The following is a 20,953-nucleotide window of genomic DNA, read 5'->3' as shown; positions in this document are numbered from 1 at the left end:
TGTTTAAAAAAAAAAACCTTACAAATGTTCACAAATTAGCAAGCTTGTTTATTTGTTTATTTATAACCTAACTGTAACCTTGATTTATAGACAGGGTTTTTTTGTGTAGCCCTTGCTATCTTTGAACTCTCTTCATAGACCAGGCTGGCCTCACACTCACAGACACCTACCTGCCTCTGCCTCCTAAGTGCTGAAGGTGTATATGCCACTATGCCAATCTAGTATGTCAACCTTTAAGAGACTGTATGACAGGAATTCTGGCAGCAGTTACATATTTGAGGGGGTTTTCAGGTTTTGCCTTTGATGCTAAGCTTTATTTTGTCCCTTTATATCAATTAGGCAGATTCCACCATCCTCAGTCGGAGTCTTCCCTAGTACAAACCCTCCAACATGCCCTGGTTCTACCCATTCTCAGCTTGCTCCAGTCTACAGTACTCTCTGAGGCCTTCATCACCTCATGTGATGAGAACCAGAGTTGTGAGGAGGAACACATCTTTTAAGGAGTACAGTCGAGGCCTGGGTCCATGAACACAGTCATGTACCCACAAAGCCCAGTAGGCAACCTCTCATCCACAGAGCATGTTATAGTATTTGCTTAATGACTGGAGCATAGTGAATTGTCTTCCAATATCATCTAGTGCAAATATTGACTTTCTAGCCCAGATGTAGTTGTTGCCCTGTGGTCGAGGCTTGCCCAGTGCGAGGGTCACTCCCCATCCCACCCATACCACTTAGCCCTTTTAATCTGGCCCACAACTCCAACTTACCCTGTTCGATAAGCACTTAAGGGTCTTCAATTACTCATTATTTCACATGGCCCCTCATCTGCAGAATAAGAGCATACCTCCTAAGGATTGTTGTACCATGGGGTAACAGTCTTCTCTCAGTGGGACTTAAGATGCTGGTCTTCCTTAATGCCCTCTTCTGCCAGGTGAGCTCCTGGCATAGCTTCATAGCAAAAGTCAGCAAAACAAGATGTTTACTGGGACAAAAAGGCCCCTTTAGTGTAGCCAATCTTGATAATGGACTGTAAACCTCTACATTGCATGCCTGGTATATATTCTTGGTCTTATCCAGAGATACACCTTCTACACAATTCCCTCCTTTTTTATATGCACACCAAAGACTCGTAATTTATACATGTTGTCTCCTGCTTGTCCCCGTTCAAAGCAAGGAATCATATGCATTTACTCTGATCTCTTGTCATTATCCTAAAAGACAGACCAAACAAATGGATGTGGATTTTCCTCCAAAGGAATGCTTTATTGACAAGCTGCCTGCTAATATTTGTAGGAAGATATATCAGTGACCTACACTCCTGTAATGTGTTCCCTCACACAGCTATTGTTTTTAACCCTGGAAAAGAAGACACCAATGGTGTGCTCTTCTTCAGCTCCCCAGTTATTCGTTGTTCCTTGCTTTGTGTGGTAGAGTATTCTAAGGGTGTCCAAAGAAACCAGGAATACTTGATAACCAAGACACCTCACACTGTGTCAAACCAGAAACTAAAATGGACAAATCCCACCTCACCCTAGGAGTGTAGAGATGTGTACAAACAGATAAAGTCTTTGCCCTGCTAAGAGCCATTAAGGCACAGTGCTGGCCCTCTCTCCAAATCATGATCTCAACACACAGGGCCCTGGTATTGAGAGGCTGCAGAATGTGGCAATTGGAAGCAGGAGGAAAGAACTTAGAAAGAAATCTTTGAAGCTCCTGAGAAAAGATGACAGCAGAGTTCTGGCTGAACCAAAACCACATCCCCTACCTGATCTGTAAGGCTGGTTCATTTATTCTCCATGTAATAAACAGACAGGCAGAGACTATGGACCAGAGCCCTGCCCACTGTCAGTAAAGCAACACTGTGCAGGGCACATCCCATTCAGGTGCTAAAGATAAAGGCTTTTTTTTCTTCTCTCAGCTCTCCTAACCTACAGCACAAGAGCCCTGTGGGTCAGAGTGGAAAGCTATTGGAAAATGCCACTCCTTAAGAGAACCAAGTTTTGCACACCAGGAGAAAGTATTAAAGAAATAAAATGTAATAACTGGTACTGGCAGGAGTATGAGATGGGCCAGAATAAAATTCTACATTGTATCATAACCCATTAAAGAACCTTCATTTATTTAGATATATAAAAAGACTATAAACAAAGCATAAGGCAATGTAAGGCTTGAGTTTCAGCTTGAATTCAAAGAAATAATATTCAACAATGAGGCTAAAGCTGTCTTGCCTCACTTTTTTTTCCTATTTAATTTTTGAAAAGACTATCACATTTAAAAAATAGTAAATCTGCTTCTGCCAAAGCCAGGTTGTTAGTGTAAGAATGAAGCAGTTGCTATGTTTCCTTTCTAGGGTCTCAGAAAATAGACAACTCTCTCTCAGTCTGTATGACAACTGCGACCATGCGATATTACCTAGGTAAGTGTATTCCTCCTGAGCTAGGGGAGGAGGTCAGGAAGGAAATACTGTTCACTCAATACTCACACTTCTTCCCTCAGCACTCTGCTGAGACCTTCAAAGGGAGCAGGGCTCCTGGTTCAGTGCTCCTCAGGCCTGAGTGCCCCGCCACCCTGTCCATTTCCTGTGGCCCTTGAAAGGATGGCACAGTGGTCTGCTTCATCTACGAACTTTAGTGTAAAACATTTATGTACAAGACTGTTCTCTAATTCATGCCAAGGCAGCCACATCTGCATGAACATGGGTATGACTGTCTTCAAAACCAGCTCTTCACTGTCTCTGGCTGGTGGCTCTGTCATGCAGAGTTGCAGCTGTGATGATGAGCGTGTGCTTCTGTACTCTGTGGCTGGCAAGCTAGGACAGGCTTAGAAAGGCGCATGATCCGGCAATGTCTGGTCACCACTTCCAGGAGAGGGAGGGAGGTTATCGCTGCCATTCTCTCTGCCACCCACAACCTTAGACTATAGAGAAAACAGAGAAAGTAAGTCAATCTAAGACAAAACAGAAACAGAATAGGTCCAGGGCCATGCTCAACTCTCTGCACATGTCTATGCATCATGGACACTGGTCAGCAATGAATCAATGACACAGTCTGGATAGGTTCTCCAAGAATCACCCATTTTGGTCGGGGGGTGGGGGTGGGGTGAGGGGGGTGGCGCATGCCTTTAATTCCAGCCCTTGGGAGGCAGAGGCAGGCGGATTTCTGAGTTCGAGGTCAGCCTGGTCTACAGAGTGAGTACCAGGACAGCCAGGGCTACACAGAGAAACCCTGTCTCGAAAAACCAAAAAAGAATCACACATTTTGTTTAGAAAAGCACTCATACTGTGTGGTTCCACCAGAGTGTTTACATTTTGTATATTAAGAAACATGTTTCTTGGGGGAGAAGACTAGAGAGATAGTTCACTGTTCAAGAGCACCTGTTGCTCTTGGAAAGGATCCAGGTTCAGTTCCCAACATCCACATAATGGCTCATAGCTATTCTTAACTCCAGTTCCTATGCCTTTTTCTGATCTCTAGAGGACCAGACATATACACAGTACACATACATACTTGCAGGCAAAACACAAAGAAAAAAAAATTGGGACAGGTTATATTCTATATCCCTGGCTGTCCTGAACTCTCTATGTAGACCAGACTGGCTTATAATTCAAAGATCTGCCTGTCTCTGTCTCCCAACTGCTAGGATTAAACACTCTACTTATGTGTGCATGGTTGAATATAAAGACAATCTCTTATAAAAAGCCTATGGCCAATGAACCAAGGCAGGATAAATATGAGGTGGGAGAGTGGCGGGAAGAGAGATCTGGGAAACACTGAGAGGTGCAAAGAGTTTGACTGAGAATGCTGAGGAGATGAACATAAGACAACGAGAGGAAACCAGCCATATGGCTGAACTAGGGTTAGAATAAAAGGGATAGTAAGTTAAGAGGAAGTCAGAAACAAGTCAAAGCTTATGGCCTAAGCATTTATTAATAAGTAGTTAGACTCAGTCATCATTCCAGGAATGGGCTGGGACGAGACTCAAGAGTCATCATTCCAGGAATGGCTGGGACGAAAAACTTGGATTTTTTTTACAATTGTATGAATGCATATGGAGACAAAAGGTTGACACTAGATATTTCATCCCATTATTTTTTAAAGCAGTTTATCTCACTACAAACATAGCTCTGTGACATGGATAGTCTACCTAGCCAGCTTGCCCTGGAGATATCCTGTCTCCCTGTCTCTAACTTCAAGGCACTGTAAGACTATAGGCAGGCTACCACACCTACCTGGGTGTTTCAGGCTAGGGATCTAGATTCCAAGAATGCTCAGCAGGAAAAAGTTCTTGCCAACAAGCCTGACTACCTGAGTTTGATCCCTAGGATCAACATGGTAAAAGAGAGACAAGTTTTCTTCTGACCTCCACATGTATGCCATGGCACACACCCTCCCCCAAATCAATTTAAAAAGAGATAGAGTTGAATTTGAGTTCTGACTCTTATGCTGCAAGTGTTTTACACACTGAGTCATCTCTACAACCTAAGAAACATTCTTGAAAGAATAAAATTACAGAGATAAAGAATAGATTAGAGGCTGGCAGGGAAAAGAAGAAAGGTGGACATGACTGCAAAGAGGCCCTGATGAATAAGCATGCCAGCTTAGCTCTGTGTGGTGGCACACACCTATAATTCTAGCACTCAAGCAAGTGAACTTGGTTAAAGGTGAGCCTGGTCTGCATAATGAATTCCAAGCCAGCCAGGGCTGCTATACAATGAGACCCTGTCTCAAAAATAAAAAATTAAAAACAAACAAAAACATGCTGTTTTTTGAGACTTCAAGTTCAGTAAGATGCCATTACCACAGAACAACAAGAGAGCTGCTGTTCTCTACATGAGGTCCTGAGGCAACAATAAAGATACAGCAGATCACACCCATGCTCCAAGAAAACATACAGTTCAGGGATTGTTACCTTTATGGTCCCCACTCGGTCTTCAAATGACTTGAAGGTGGCTGAGTTCCTTTAAAGAGAGGAGGGAGATGTTGGTATGATGACGACCTGTTTTGTTACTTTTCTCAGGTTGAAGACCTGGGGCTAAGAGTCTGTTCAGCTCCTAAATCTGATATAAAAATGTAATCTCACAAAAAGGAGTATACTGGCCCTGCAGACTCCACACAGGATCTCATTTTGGGGTGCTTTCCTAGTTGTGTCCAGATGACATTTAAGAATACCACAAACCCCTGACTACAGCATGCAGGATCCTTGCTGCTATCTAAGTAGACAGCCCTGATTAAACTCAGATGCAGCTTGTTGGGGGCATTAGCACTGAAAAATTAAGACACCCTTGGCCGACCCACTTCCAGAGTAAGAATGTGGTTCCCCATTATCACAAATTATTTCATCAAGTTCCTACATTTTAGGAAATCACTGGAGTCAACATATGTAGAGTACAAGTGAGCATCCCTGAAAAAAACACTTTCTTGATAATGTTATCTCTTCTGGGTTTTTTGGTGTTGGGATTATGGAAAGTCCTAGAGCCTTTCAAGTCCTAGAGCCTCTTCAGATAAACCACATAAAATCACAGGTTAGGTAGTGGGTGGTGGGCATCTTTAATCCCAGCACTCAGAAGGCAGAGGCAGGCAGATCTCTGAGTGAGAGGCCAGCCTAGTCTACACGGTGAGCTCCAGGACTACACAGAGAAACCCTGTCCTGAAAAATTTTTTAAAAATTAAAAAAAAAAAAAAAAAAAAAAAAGGAAATCACAGTTTCAGAATAGTAGGTAGGGTAGGAAACAGAGGACAAAGGAGATCCTCACACAATAGAGATCCCCCAACAGGCTTCCTAACAAGGATGGACTTTCCTGAGGATTATGCCTGGCCAAACAAGTGAGAGACAAGAGACCACACTAGAGAGAGATGTTCCTGTTGGGTTCTGAGAATGAGGTCTCCAGAGATCCATCTGTGGAGGGGCCAGGTGTATATGCCAGCCTCTCTACCCAACCCTCCTGAAACCACAGGCATCCAGAGCTAGAGCTTGCTAAATATGGGCTGTAGGTTCATAGAATGGTTCCCTCTGGAGGCCCCAAAAGAAGTTTCCTTCCCACAAGCTCTTCCTTGCTAGCTTACACACAGTCATTAACTAAGAGAATGATTAGCTACCAGAAAATGAAGACATATAGATTGGGGGATATAGAAATACAAGGTGTGCCGGGTGGTGGTGGCGCACGCCTTTAATCCCAGCACTTGGGAGGCAGAGGCAGGCGGATTTCTGAGTTCGAGGCCAGCCTGGTCTACAAAGTGAGTTCCAGGACAGCCAGGGCTATACAGAGAAACCCTGTCTCAAAAAACCAAAAAAAAAAAAAAAAAAATACAAGGTGTGACTCGTATTGCTGCCCACCCCAACACAGAGACATAGCTAAACCAATGGAAATACGCATACATTACCTCATGACAGGCATACTTATCGAGTGGCGGATGGAGTAGCTGCTGCTTGGAAGCATGATGAAAGCAGAGAAGGAAGCAAGAATTAGCCCCTCTTGCCAGATCAGCCCACACTTGCCAGCTTAGCTCAAATGTACCCAGTTTCTCAGTGAGAAGCAGCAGCACTGTCGGTGAGCTACTGACCCTTCCCACACAATGCCCGTCCTCCCAGCTCCATGGGCTTCCGATGATGCCACTGCTGAGCAGTGCAGCACTGACAAAGAGGAGCACCGGGAAACTGAAGCTTTGGTGCACACCTTTAGTCCCACCATGGAGGAGGCCAAGTTTGAATCTAGCTTGGTCTACAAGACAAGTTACAGGCTAACGAGGAATACACAGTGAGCTGTGTCTTAAAAAAAAGAAAAAAAAAAAAAAGCAACAACCAACAAAACAGAGAAACTGTATGAAGACCTAGGTCTAGGGTTTTAGAAATATTTGGTTCACAGTCTTCAGATGCCCACAGAAAGTTGAAATAATGTTTAACACCCAGGGTAAGTTAAATAAAAATATTTTTAAAGTCACATATTGCTCTGGTTTGGCACAGACCTCCCAGTGCCTACTACTAGGATATGGCAATATTGCATATGTCAGCATTAAGACTCCTGATAAGGAGTATCTAAGGGCTCTCAAATAATAAATCAGACACAACTCAGTCTGGGCCATAAGACTGTTTCTCACAAACAAGAAAGTAGGGTCTGTACATGATAAGATTAAGAACATAGGGATAGGGTTGGTATTTCCTCCTATGTGAAAATGCTTATTTTCTGGCATAAACTTAGACATGTATTTGCCATATGAGGTTAGGTCTGTCACTTATTGCCCCAGGAATATGCAGTCTAATCAGGCTCAGATGAGGCACTCTGTACAGTCATACAGATAATGCCCTGTGAGCAAACAGCTGCCTACTGAGTACTTTACTGGAGGGAAAGGGTACTTCCACTGTACTGGTTTACGTACTGTCACCCAACAAAGCCTCCTACAGGCCTAGCAGAGCCCTCTCTGACCTAATACAGAGATGTGTCCACAGGTCAGGTCCAAGGTCACCTTACCTAAAGGATTGTGAGAGCGGATGAGCCCTGAAAGATAGCAGCAGGAGGAAAGAAGAAAGAGAGCATTATTGAGCAAGGGAGGCCAATGCCATACAAGACCCCCAACAGAAGCCCTAGATCCCTCTGCTCAAATTTCAAGGGTTAAGTGAGGTTGGTAGGTGAAAAGGCACTCTGTGAATGCTCCTTTAGTGCTCAAACTTATAGGAACAGCAGAATATATAGCCCCATCCCAACTCCACAAAAGACTGATTAGAAAGTGTAAGAAAACAACGTATGGTTCATGGCACTGTATTTCTGAGCATTGTCACAGGTACAACAATACACACTATTTCAAGTGAAAGCAAAAAGAGGTCTAAAGAAACTACCTGAGATATAAGTCACCTAATGAGCAAAGACTTGAGATATGATACAGTGAGCCAGCCAGGCTGAGCCAACACTTCATACCCATGAAGCACCTTGCATTCTCTGAAGCTGAACAAGAACCCAAGCACCACAACACAACCTCAGACATACTCAGAACTAGCACTAAGGCTGTATTACACCCACACCAACCTAGAACATGCAGGTCCAAGGACAGCTGTTAGCATGGCAATAAAGCAAGCCCTCCACAGTACAACCAGGCCCTCACCTCTAAATTCCTGGATTCTATGAATGTCCTCAAGCAGAGACTACTCCAAACACAGAAGAAACCACTGAAGAACACACTCGCCACTCTGTAGGTTTATGCAGGGTCACCAAAGCCTATTTCCCCCTTCCCTCTCCCATCCCAAATCCAGGTATATCAGAGTCCCCTAGAGCTCAAGTGGCTCCAGGACTGGTCCACCATGGACAGAATCATCATCCATCTACCCCTAAACTCATGCTCTGAGCTTCCTGAGCCTAACAGGCGTTCTCAAGAACTAAGCATGCTCATCCATGAGCCTGATGGACCTGGGCCTCAGAAACTACTGTGATTATCTGTAAGAAGATATGGCTCTTCTGTGTAAGAGAGATCAGTTTAAAACAAACACCAACAGATATATTCCTCCCTAGGGGATGATACATTTGGGCACGGTGACCACAACCATCCAACTGGAGAGATCCAGTCAATTCATCTGACCTTATTCTGGAAGCCCCATCACTGTGGCTGGCCCACACCTGTCAGAGCAGTGAAACCGAGCATTCTCACAGTGCTATGAGAGCAGCATTGCCACAGAGGCCCTGCTAACTGCCTGTCATAATCCCAAGACTACACACTGTGGGGGTCAATAGAAAATCTCAGTTCTCTGAAGAAAAAATGGAAACATTTTTTTTTTTCTAACATGGAGGAGAAGAAACCAAACAGGATCAGATCTTATGCTTCCAAAGAAAGGTAGACTATATAAAAAAGAGCTCAATCAAGAAGACTGAACAGGCTGGGCCTGGTAGCCAATACTCAATACTCAAGAGATAGAGGCAGGTGCATGCCAACACCTGTCAGGGCTACCTACCCTGTCAGACTTCTACCCAGAATGGTCTGAATAAGCAAAAAAGGAGTAAAAGATGGGTGTAGTACCTCTGAAAGCTGATACAATAGAATTACCATGAGTTCAAGACCTGCTTGGACTCCAGAATGAGGTACTATCTAAAAAAGTCTACAAAAAGACTGTAACTTAATCCCAGCAGAGGCAGAGGCAGAGTCAAGTGGATCTCTGTGAACTCAAGGGGAGCCTGGTCTACAGAGGAAGTTCCAGAACAGTTGGGGCTACACAGAGAAACCCTGTCTCAAACAAAACAAAACCAAACAAACACACACACACAAAAACAAACACACACACACAAAAACAAACACACACACACACACACACACACACACACACGCAGAGTGAACATCTGAAATGAGCAAGCAGCCCAATTTTTTAGAAATAAAAGAATGGGTAGTTCCTGGGAGCTAGCCAGGATACTAGTGGTATAACCAGTAATACCCACCACCAAACATACTACCTTATGTTCAGGAAGCCCCATGCTGATCCTAGAGACAATATGTGGCCCAACCTAACGTACAACCCATCCCATCATGATTCCAAGTCCCAGGCTACATCACTGCTTTGTAAAACAGCTGGAAGGAAAAGAGACTAGTGACCTTTCTTTCCTTGAGGAATACATAAAGGGCCAAAGGCTGAAAACAGGAGTAGGAGAAATTCCCACAAACAAAGGTCTACAAGTATACTGGTCCAGGTTGTCATAGGTGTCTCTAGGCTGTGAGTCTGAATCCTTGACTTGAAGCACGTTTCCCACTGCTTACCTCATGTCTCCAAGCTTCCTGCTGATGGCAGAGCCCATGGTGGACAGGGCAGCTGATGTTTTCTGTCCAGCCTGTGAAAGAGTTTCTTGAGTCTTCTTGTAGCTAGGAAAAAGACACACTACTTAGCCTGAACAGCAAGGGCAGCAACAGTTCATCATCACAATAAGCCCAAAGTGTGGACAGCAATCAAAGCAAGCACAGGGTCTGGTAGGTGGTAAACACTTACTAGCTCGCTGGGGCATGTTCCCTCAGCCCCTACACTGGGGACCTACTTCAGTTCCTCAACTTAGTTCATCTAAACATAACCTGAGTCTTACCACTCTCCTGTTTTCTTATAGTTCTGTCGGCTCAGGAAGCCAAAACCTGCCAATTACAGAGAAAATAGACCACAGACATTCTGGGTCTGGTGGCACACTTAGGCAGGCAATACTGGAGCAGCAAAGACCAAAAGCGTTCTCAGCCCTTGTTCAAGCCACTTCAAGCTCAAAGTTCCCCCTTCCTCTTCCCACATAGGAAAGTCTTCTGAGGCAAGAAAGCACAAACCCCAGTGCATCCATCCATGAAGGATGTCTGCAATGTGTATTAGTGCCTGTGTAGTGCCTTCTTTACACTAACAAGTCCTTCCATTTCCAGACTATCTATCTATACAGTATCCTTCCAGAACATGAACATCAATTCCTCATGCTCAATCCACCTCAGCCAAGACCATCAATCCCATTAACAACTGCTGACAGGCCGGGTGGTGGTGGCGCACACCTTTAATCCCAGCACTTGGGAGGCAGAGGCAGGCGGATTTCTGAGTTCAAGGCCAGCCTGGTCTACAGAGTGAGTTCCAGGACAGCCAGGGCTATACAGAGAAACCCTGTCTCGAAAAACAAACAAACAAAAAACCACAACCCCCCCCCCCCATTGCTGACAGACACATTGCCTGTTCTAGGTTCTTCTAAAACAGTGGTTCTCAACCTTCCTAATGCTGTAACTCTTTAACACAGTTCCCCATGTTGTGGTTAGTGACCCCCAACCATAAGATTATTTTCATTGCTACTTCATGACTGTACTTTTGCTACTGTTATGAATTATAATGTAACTTTCTGATATGCATCATTTGACCCCCATTGGGGCTGTGATCCACAGGTTGAGAACCCCTATTCTAAAAAGTCTAGTTCTTAAAGAGGAGCTGTGTAGGGCAGCACAGCACAGTGCTGGCTGTCGGTCTCTGCAGCTATCACCTTGTGGCCTTAGCTTCTCCATTCACATATATGCACATCACACTAAGATATGGCTCTATAACTGTAACATGAATGGGTTATCCCACCCATCAACATATTGATTCACAGGGATACTATGGAGTCCATCATAAGAATTTTGCTTCCGCCAGGAGTGGTGGTTCGCGCCTTTAATCCCAGCACTTGGGAGGCAGAATGCAGGCGGATTTCTGAGTTCGAGTCCAGCCTGGTGAGTTCCAGGACTGCCAAGGCTACACAGAGAAACCCTGTCTCGAAACCCGCCTCCACCCCCCCCCCCCAAAAAAGAATTTTGCTTCCTTGTTGGTTCTGCCACCACCAAAAAAAAAAAAAAAGGCACAATAGTCTAAAAAAATGACAAAGACCATAACCAAAAAACCAAATCCCTCATTCGAAACCTTTAGGTCATAGCTCCTCACTGGATGGAACTGGAAAACTGGAAACTGGGTCAAGAGTAGACAGATCCTCATGAGGCTACTTAGCATCACCATGATAAGCTAAACAACTTCTCTCCAGCATCCCTAGTAAAGCTTAAAGTGATCCATAGCTGGCTTTCCAAGCTCCTGCCATCCTTACTTCCTGCAGGAGGTATGGTAAGAGGATCTGTCAGTCTACAGTTAAAGGCAGATCCACAAAGGCCCTAATGACCACAAAGGCCCTGCAGCTTCCTCCTAACCCTGCCCAAGCCCAAGCCACATGGCACTTTCTTACCAAAGCCAGGAAAGAGAGATTCCTATAAGAAGTACACTTTACTGAAAATCTTTTTCTAAAAAAAGTGTTTCTTTAAAACACAAATTCAAGGTAACTAAGAATAGCAGCATTTAGTTGTGGAAATATGAATTCAGGATAACTGGTACCTAAAGAGGGAAGAGGGGGAGAACAGGAAAAAGACAGGGGTGGGGGGAAGAAAGAAAAAGAACAAACATACTCCAGTCAGTCATGGTAGCACATTCCTATCATTCCAGCACTGGGAAGGCTAAAATAGGAGGATAAAAAGTCTAAAGCCAGACTAAACTGCACAGAAAGGCCTTATTTCAAAAAAAGAAGAAGAAAGGGAGGAGTGAGAGGGAGGGAAGGGAGGTAGGTAGATGGGTCATAAGGTCCTTATCACCCAGGTCCACAGACTCCATAAACTCCAGTGCTGCAGGCCCACTGTGACAGCTTGTATACATACTCCTTGGAAACCTGGGAATCACTATATGACACTAATGGAGAAGCTAAGTTCACAAGGTGATTGCTGGAAGACAGCAAGCAGAGACCGACAGCCAGCTAGTGAGCACTGTGCTGTGCTGCCCTAGACAGCTCCTCTTTAAGACTTTCGTTTTTGTTTTTGTTTTTTCGAGACACGGTTTCTCAGTATAGCCCTGGCTGTCCTGGAACTCATTTTGTAGACCAGGCTGGCCTCAAACTCAGAAATCCGCCTGCTTCTGCCTCCTGAGTGCTGGGATTAAAGCGTGCACCACCACCGCCCGGCTACCTAAGACTTAACATTTCTTAGAATAGTGGTAGATCATAACCCCTTTGGGGTTCTAATGACCCTTTCATGGGGGTCACATATCAGATATTACAATTCATAACAGGAGCAACATTAGAGTCATGAAATAGCAATGAAAATAATCTTATGGTTGGGAGTCACCAACCACAGTATCAGGAACTGTGTTAACAGGTCACAGCATTAGGACAGTTGAGAACCACTGTCATAGAAGAACCTAGAGAAGGGAGTGTGTGTGTCAGCGATTGTGGATGTGTTTTCCCTCACTTCCTTCTTAGGCTTACCAAAGGATACAGCTCCCCATCCACAGTAACAATTATCACAATACCCATACCTAGGAAATCTTATTACGCTGCAAAGCTAGAAGCGGGGCTTCTGTCATCTTACCCCGATTAACACTAATTGTGCTGTTAACTGTAGCCCAAATAACTCAAAATGAAACATGAACCAACAAGTAAGTACAGAATTTGTGTGATACACTCAATACTCTTGTTTCTAGTTATAGCTACCTATAACAAGAACTCAAGGTTTCAAGACCCACAGAGCACGGTGCTCCTTTACACACAAATGGCTATGTAAGGCTGCAGGGCTCTCCACAGCATCTCAGCTATGTGAGTGCAGCACAACTTTCCCAGGGCTATGCACACAGGGCAGACAGTCACACCTAATGACCCTATATTGTTCCAGTCCTGCAGCATGCTACTAGCTGAAAGGAATCTACAAACTCATGGGTCAAAAAGGTCAAGAAGTTTGCACATATGGCATTTCTCTGTGAAAGTTCTGGACAGTGACTCGTGCTAGCAGTGTGTCTCCTGATCAAAAAAGGCACTAGCCAGGCAAAGGAATCAGAGTAAGTAGCATCTTTAGTCCTATCCCTAACCCCCCCGGTATCTCGGTGCAGAAATGCCTCCCAGTTAGGAATCACCGCTAACAGCTCTTCCCCCCAAAATTGGGACAAAACCCTGGAAAAGACCTATGCCAGAAGAAGTGATTCCAATGGGCTATCCCATTAGCTACATTTCTACACAAAGCCATAGGTTTTTCTGGGAAAAATCAAGATTCCATGTATTTTAACTGAGTTCTTTGAGAAACTATTCCAGAAAGCACAAGTAGCTCTATACCCAGTGATTTCTTAAACACAATGAATAAACATTTCCCCAAGACTATCTTCATTGAATCTGCACTATCAAAGGACTTCTCCCTTAAGCTTTTTAACTGTTGCAGTAACTTTACATTGTGTGAAAGTATGTCTCTGTATTTTCAATTGTTAGTTCTGTACCCTGCAGAGAACTGACTGCTGACAGAATTTTGGTATTGACATTTCTATGGCATATCACCAGATTTTCAATTTTGTAAATATTCATCCTTCCTCACCTGCCTAAAGGCGATCTAATGATGTATCAGAGGTTGTGTTGCTGCTGATTGGTTGTACTAAAAGAGCTGATGACCAATAGCTGGGAAGGAAATAGGGGACTGATCTTTGGGGCAGAGAGAGTAAAGCAGGGAGATAAGAGCAGACACAGAGGAGAACAGACAGACAGCGGGACCAGAGGTATAGAGCTACCCACATGGAGGTCATAGGCTAGAATAATTGGGTTAAGTTAGATGAGCTAGCTGGGAGACTGCCCCAGAGAATGGCCTAAGCTTTAAATTATATAGAAGATTCTGTGTCACTATTTATACTTGTATACTTATATTTCTTGGCAGGTCCAAGAAAGTCCCCTAAAAATAACCATGTCAGCATTTCCTACTAAAGGGAGACTATTCTATGGCCGTCAAATCCTGCCAGAAACCATACCCAAGGTCTGAGTAAATCATGCATCAACCTGATAGATGACAAAAATATTATAATCTCATTAGTACACAGGTAAATAACAGGTCATTAACTAAACTGAGGATCCCAAAACAACACAAGTCACTACACTATAGCTTTGACAGACACATAGGGCTGTCTACAAGTAACTCATGCTCTACTGATATTTTATGTGGTTGACAGTGTGGAACCTTCAGACCACAGAACTTCATGAGCCCAACAACATGTGCTGTCACTATCTCTACCTCAATTCAAGAACCTCTCATACCCCAATAGCTGGAACTGAATCTAAGGGTAGAAGACAGGAAGGCAAGTACAAAAATCCACCACTGTTAGCCGGGCGGTGGTGGTGCACGCCTTTAATCCCAGCATTTGGGAGGCAGAGGCAGGTGGATTTCTGAGTTCAAGGCCAGCCTGGTCTACAGAGTGAGTTCCAGGACAGCCAGAGCTACACAGAGAAACCCTGTCTCAAAAAAAAAAAAAAAAAATTCCACCACTGTCAACTAGCCAGCATCAACCACCATGTCACTGCTAAGTCAAGGTGCACAAAAGACATTGATGACACTGATAACTTTAAGCATGGTCTGTTGATTGAATGGATTTCTCAAACTATTGTACCCCACCTTTCAGGCACTTAAAGTATACTTTTACTTATGCTTAGAAAGAGAATGATAGCCAGCAAGCACTGAAGGCGGTTTGTGCCCAGGTCGCACAGTTTCCCGCCCCAGGGAGACAGAGAAGAGTGAGGAAGGACACTGACAGCGTGGGCGGGCGGGCACTCACAGGTCAGACTGCGTCACTTTCTCATTCCACTCTCCAAGTTTCTCAGACGTTTTCACATAGCTAGAAACAGAAAGTCTGTGGTGAATATTTGGAAGGATTTCAACCCAGGCTTCAGGATGCAGGTTCCAGAGAAGACAGAAACACCATCTGGCAATACTACTGCTCTGCAGTTCAAAGCCACTACCACAGCCATAGAGGTCTAGGGCTACCTAGGACTTTACAGGACAAAGAAAACCATGCCCCTTCCCAAACACAACACAGGAGCACCTGGTCTTTCAATCGTGAAAGGCTCCTGAGAACAGCACAGACCATGGCCCCTGCATACTCTGATCATTACCAAGAAACTGGACTCAAAATTCCAAACATCCTAATATAGAGCATGGGGTTTCTACAGGTGAGATAATGTGATTTGACTTTTGCTTCTGTGATAAAAGGCTTCTAGAGATATTCTCCAAAGGAATGCTGTATCAGAGGAGAAATATGGATACAAACATGGCAAACTCTTACCAAGTTCTGACACCTCAGTCACATGTGAGCCTGATACCCACTTCTACACATACAGAAAAGTTATTCTAAGGACCTTATTGATGCTGTGACTAATTTTAACCCAGGGGAAAACTTTCTTCTTGTCACTTTCTACTTGGACACCTGGCTAAGTCCATCCACCTTTCAAACATATACAGATTCTCTCCATGAGTAAACACAGGCACAGTCCATAAGAACTCGAGTCTTCTGGTTTGCTATGTCCAGTGGGCTCATTCAATGCTGATTGTTGTATCTCATTCCCTAACACTCCTACACTCCCCCACATAGAAAGAGGCATACCCCAAACAAACAATTTCCTAGACAAGGGAATATCCCCATCATGAGACTGGTACCTACGCAGTAGAGACCTGCACATCATGCCAGCTCCTAGACAGGTTCTGCTTCAGCTCCCCTAATGTGGAGAGGCCCAGCCTCCTTTTCAGCTCTCCACAGTGCCTCTCTTTGGCTGCCAGCACCTGGCGCAGAGTGACAATTTCTTCTTCCACCTATAAAAGAAGCAGGGCTAGGGATATAACTCAGTTGGTAGAGTACTTGCTTACATACATAAGGCCATGAGTTAGAATTCAGTACCACAAAAATAAAAATGCAGTTGACAAAATGCTATGACTACTCCTGGAAGTGACCAACAAATATCCGTGGCCATGCTGTAATGACATTTTCTCAGAAGTTTTCACTTAGAGAAACACAGTTTGGCTAGGTGGTGGTGACACATGCCTTTAATTCACTTGGGATGAAGAGGCAGGCAGATCTCTGTGATTTTGAGGCCAACCTGATCTATAGAGCTAGTTCCAGGACAGCCAGGATCATACAGAGAAATCCTGTCTTGAAAAAACAAAACAAAACAGTTTGTCTTAAAACGAGCACCAGCAATGGCAGCTGTTCCACTTTTACCTGGCATCAGTACCTTAACCTCCAAAGAGTTCTACCCCCAGCCTAGTGAGCAGTTCTTGAAGACTGCCAACCACTTCTCCATCCTGCTTACATTTCAGGACAACAAGTGAGCCAACCCTATCAGAGTTCTTCCATGAGCCTGGACATGAATGTTAGGATATAAGACCTTTTTCCAATTAGACCTAGGCCTGACTTAAACACAACAGGTAAAGCTGCTAGCAGTGCGGACCCACAGGGGAATCCCCTATACAGTGAAAAGGAAGCAGAACTGACAGATGGACAGACACCCAGGTGAGAGAAAAGCATTTCTAATGGCAATTATAGTATCCCAGAAATCAGCTCCAAGCTTTGGTAATAGCCAGCTACTCAAATCGAAAAGAAAATTTCATTTGTTCTTATGGCAGCTTGAGAATAGGAGATTCCTTTTTTGTTGTTGTTCTTTCTTTTTCATTTTTTAAGACAAGGTTTCTTTGTGTAGCCTTGGCTGTTCTATAACTCAGCCTGTAGACCAAGCTAACCTAGAAGATCCAAGAGGCTCAAAGATCCACCTGCCTCTGCCTCTCAAGGGCTGGGATAAAAGATGTGCACCACCACCCAGCTTTTAAAAAAAATAAAAAATTAAAATATATGTGTGTGTGTGTGTGTGTGTATAAATAAAATTTATGTGCATTGGTGTTTGCCTGTATGTATGTCTAAGTGAATGAGTCAGAAGCCCTGGACAGAAGTTAGTGATAGGTGTGAGCTGCTATGTGGGTGCTAGGAATTGAATCTGGGTCCTCTGGAAGATCAGCCAGTGCTGTTATCCGCTGAGAAATCTCTCCAGCCCCAAGAAAGACTCTTGATAATAATGACCTGAACTTTTTAAAAAGTGACTTCTGGAAAGAACAATTTTGAAGCCTGTGGAATGTGTTGTCAAAAGTTATAGTACCAGTATAAATAGCTACACTGAAAAAGAACTTCTCAGTCAGCATGTTGGTACAGTAGTCCTATAGTCTCAGCTATTTAAGAGAATTTCTTAACCCCACATGGGGGTAAAATGCCTTATTAAAAAGACAATAAAAAGAAACAAAATTAAACATTGTGGCAATTGCTTGTAATCGCAGCACTTGGAAGATAGAGAGAGGAAGGAGGATTATGAGTTAGAGCCAACCTAAAACAAATAAAACTAAAAAGATCCAGTGGACAGATTAACGATATCTTAAAAATGACATTCAAATGTTAATACCAGCAAACAGCACACGTGTAGACACTATTGTATAGGCATCCTCTTCATGCAGCACCTAGTGTTTCCAGACAGAGGTGGTGAGATGAGATCAGACCCTGCCACCTCCACCAGGTGACTCAGTCTACTTTTTAGAAATAGGCACATACAAAGAGATAGCCCAGTAGACACAGAAAGCAAGTAGCAGGCCAGCAACAGCTCTGTCACTGCATATGCTGTGTTCTACTCTCTGTATAACCCAGAAGGACTCATGATCATCTCTAGACAGAAAATAAAACCACAGTACCTTAGCAAGCTCAGCCCGAAGCTCTTCTTCCTCCCCCTCTGTCAGGCCTTCTACAACTGGAGTCCGGTGGACCACACCTGGGTCAACAGGGACGTCAGTCATAAAGTCAGACAGCACACCTTTGTTAGGAGAATTCAGGTTGATATCTGCCAGAGACAAGAATGAAGTCAGAAAGTGTCAAGTAAGAATGGAAGGAGATGGGTCACCAAAGGGGGACAGGAGAACATGAAAACTAGAAATACCTCTAAAAGCCTATGATGATGGTCTGCACAATGGACGGAGAACAGCTATTTCTTGGGCACATGAGATGCAAACCCAATATCACCTTGTGCTGCTAGAGTACAAGAAACACTAGCTAAGGCAGCCAAACCTTAGGATCTGTTTCACTTGTGAAAATACTACCTTTTACGGTAAGGAAACCCTGCTTTAAAAAAAGTAGTTCAGGGGGCTGGAGAGATGGCTTAGCAGAGGCCATGGAAGAATGCTGCTTTTACTGGGTTCCCTAGCCTGCTTTCTGATACCATCAGAACTACTTACACAGGGGTGACAGGGAGCTGGGTCCTCCCACATCAATCAATCAAGAAAAGGCCTACAGGCCATTCCTATGGAGGATTTTCCAATCCTTATTTTATCAGTTATGATTCCTTCTCCCAAAGGGCAGTGATGGCGCACACTTTTAATCCAGCACCTGGAAGGCAGAGGCAGGTGGATCTCTGTAAGTTCCAGGCTAGCCTGGTCTACAGAGCTAGTTCCAGGACAACAAAGGATATACAAAGAAACCCTATCTGGAAAAACAAAAAATTAATTTCAATTTTTTTTCCTACATAACTCTAATTTGTGTCAAGTTGACATAAAAACTAACCAGTACTCAGAATAACCAAATTTTATGTGAACCTGGCTGGAAAATAAGCTATCTTTAATACTTGGTGATGATGCCAGTGGCTTCAAATTCATCCTCTCCCTCGTTCTCCTTTCCTTTTTTTTGTGATGCCAGGCTAGAACACAACCTCATACATAATTGGGAAAGACCTTTCCCAACACTGCTGTGTAATAGTTTCCTCTGAGATTGAAACATTCCATCCAGCAGGGAAACCTTTACGCAGAAAGGTAAACAACTCAAAATAGCTTCAGGAAATCCCCAAAACTAACTAGAATCACGTTGTCCCTCCCAGTCAGAGTCAACAATAAAAGCTGAGAGTCCCTCACAGCTTGAAACTGAGCTGCAAAGATGACTCAGAAGAGAAAGGTTTCAAAGCCGAGTTTTGAGACCAGAGCAGCTGCCCAGAAGAAGCAGATACCAGGCCAATTGCTTGGAAGAGGTAAACCTCTTTATAACTGAGGCTCCTCGAAAGGACACTTTCCAACCTGTTGAGCTGCCTGCAGGCTGTGTATTGTGTTCAAGGTTCTCAGCTTTGTGAACTATCACCCAGGTTGGGGTGGAATTTGCTGTTGCGACCATCTTTGGGTCATTTCTGCTCCTGTAAGTAACCCCTTGCCCATATCCCTGTAAATAACCCTAATAATGCACATTACTTCACTAAAGTAGACTTTGGTGGTATCTGTACCTTTGGTCTGTTCTGAGTTCCCTAGCTGGGATGAGTAGATAGATGTGTGATGCATCTTCCAGGAAAGGTTTTTTTTTTTGGGGGGGGGGTTGTTTTTGTTTTTCGAGACAGGGTTTCTCTGTATAGTCTTGGCTGTCCTGGAACTCACTTTGTAGACCAGGCTGGTCTCCAACTCAAAAATCTGCCTGTCTCTGCCTCCCAAGTGCTGGGATTAAAGGCGTGTGCCACCACACCTGGCTTCCCAGGAAACATTTTGTCACACAACAATGACTGAGTCACATCCTTAGCAGTGTCATTCCAGGGACCAGAATCTACTACTTAAAGATGAAAATAAAACAGTAGATAGCCTTCTGAATTTGCAAATTCCCTTCACAGTAGAAAAAAAAATCCAGAATGTATAAAAACCCAAAATTCTAATGCTTAGGTAATGTGTTAGTGCAAGCCAAACAGTAGAAAGGTTTTTTTTTAATTTAGCCAGTGTAGTTAAGTAAGCATCCCCAGTGTACCACCTTCTCAAGATTTTAATCTCCTGAGCCTGAACCACACTTCTCCGTAGCAACTCCTTACTGGCCTCAGGTGTCTGTTTTGGCAACAGATCTGGTGTTCTGGGTGTGCCCCTGACTCACTCAACCCTTCTCCCTTGAGAATCTCTAAGTAGGCTACAGTGGCGTTACCACCCAAGAGGCGCTGCTCCAAACACAAGGATAGTTGCACCGCCCCTTCCCCGTAGGGAGCCGCCCACAACGTCTCCGCAGGAGCCTAGCACCAGATGTGGTATCCCCTACGGCCCAACGAAAGATAAAGAGCTGCAGAGCCAGCGAGAGGACAGAGGGTGAAGCGCATTAAGGAGAAATGTCTGGAGTTATGAAACTCTAGGAACTGAGAGGGAGCCGAGGAACGCCGCTTCGCAGTGCTCCGAAGGGAGGCCGAGGCGCCAGGGCACACACAGCAAGACCATCGGGAGCCTTGAGGTCAAGGGCCTCTTGGCCGAAGAGAAACAGCGGATTGGTTTGGCAGAGGCTGAGGGGGGGCCGAGTCGCGACTCGGAGGGCGGGAATGCGGCACAGCCCCTGCCCATCCACGGTGCGGGTACCTTGGCTAGCAGAGTCCATGTTCAGGCGGCAGCTGGGTGTAGCTGGCGTCGGTGCTGGGATCGCAGGTCCTACAGGAGCCCAGCCCCGAGGACTGCAAGCTGGCAGCTTCGTACACACGAGCCAGTGGAACTGTAGGGCCGCAGTCGCTTACGTAATCAGCGACGCGCCGCCTTCCTTCCGCTCGGGTTCGTACTCCGCCTTCTTCCCGCCCTCGGTGAAGTAGTGTCCAATAAGAACGTCTTCTGGCCCCACCTAAGACAAATCTTTCAATTTGATAGGTCAGACTGCA

At 44.5% G+C, this 20,953-nt stretch overlaps 1 protein-coding gene and 1 pseudogene across 13 annotated transcripts; both read right to left on the bottom strand.

The window, feature by feature from the left end:
* Window positions 1-33: 33 nt before the first annotated feature.
* Tpd52l2 (tumor protein D52-like 2) lies at window positions 34-20,854 on the bottom strand. 13 transcript variants are annotated; one of them, NM_001373959.1, is made up of 9 exons: window positions 20,664-20,854; window positions 18,006-18,151; window positions 15,943-16,091; window positions 15,061-15,120; window positions 9,729-9,830; window positions 7,466-7,492; window positions 6,381-6,422; window positions 4,909-4,957; window positions 34-2,916 (listed from the first exon to the last, which is right to left on the bottom strand). In NM_001373959.1, exons 1-9 carry the CDS (start codon window positions 20,680-20,682, stop codon window positions 2,821-2,823), a joined length of 690 nt encoding a protein of 229 aa, NP_001360888.1. In that variant the 5' UTR covers window positions 20,683-20,854; the 3' UTR covers window positions 34-2,820. The 13 variants fall into 13 exon arrangements, 12 of the variants coding, with proteins under 12 accessions (NP_001360888.1, NP_001278126.1, NP_079758.2 ...); XM_006500693.3 differs by having other exon boundaries at window positions 1,239-2,916; window positions 6,381-6,425; window positions 20,664-20,833; NM_001291197.1 differs by lacking the exon at window positions 7,466-7,492 and having other exon boundaries at window positions 6,381-6,425.
* Window positions 5,303-5,446, bottom strand: LOC115489645 (annotated as a pseudogene).
* Window positions 20,855-20,953: the final 99 nt, after the last annotated feature.

The sequence above is a fragment of the Mus musculus genome, chromosome 2 (genome assembly GCF_000001635.26).
Source record: "Mus musculus strain C57BL/6J chromosome 2, GRCm38.p6 C57BL/6J".
In the NCBI taxonomy this organism is placed as follows: domain Eukaryota; kingdom Metazoa; phylum Chordata; class Mammalia; order Rodentia; family Muridae; genus Mus; species Mus musculus.
Note: the sequence above shows the minus strand (reverse complement) of the source record. Positions and strands in the feature narration are given on the sequence as shown.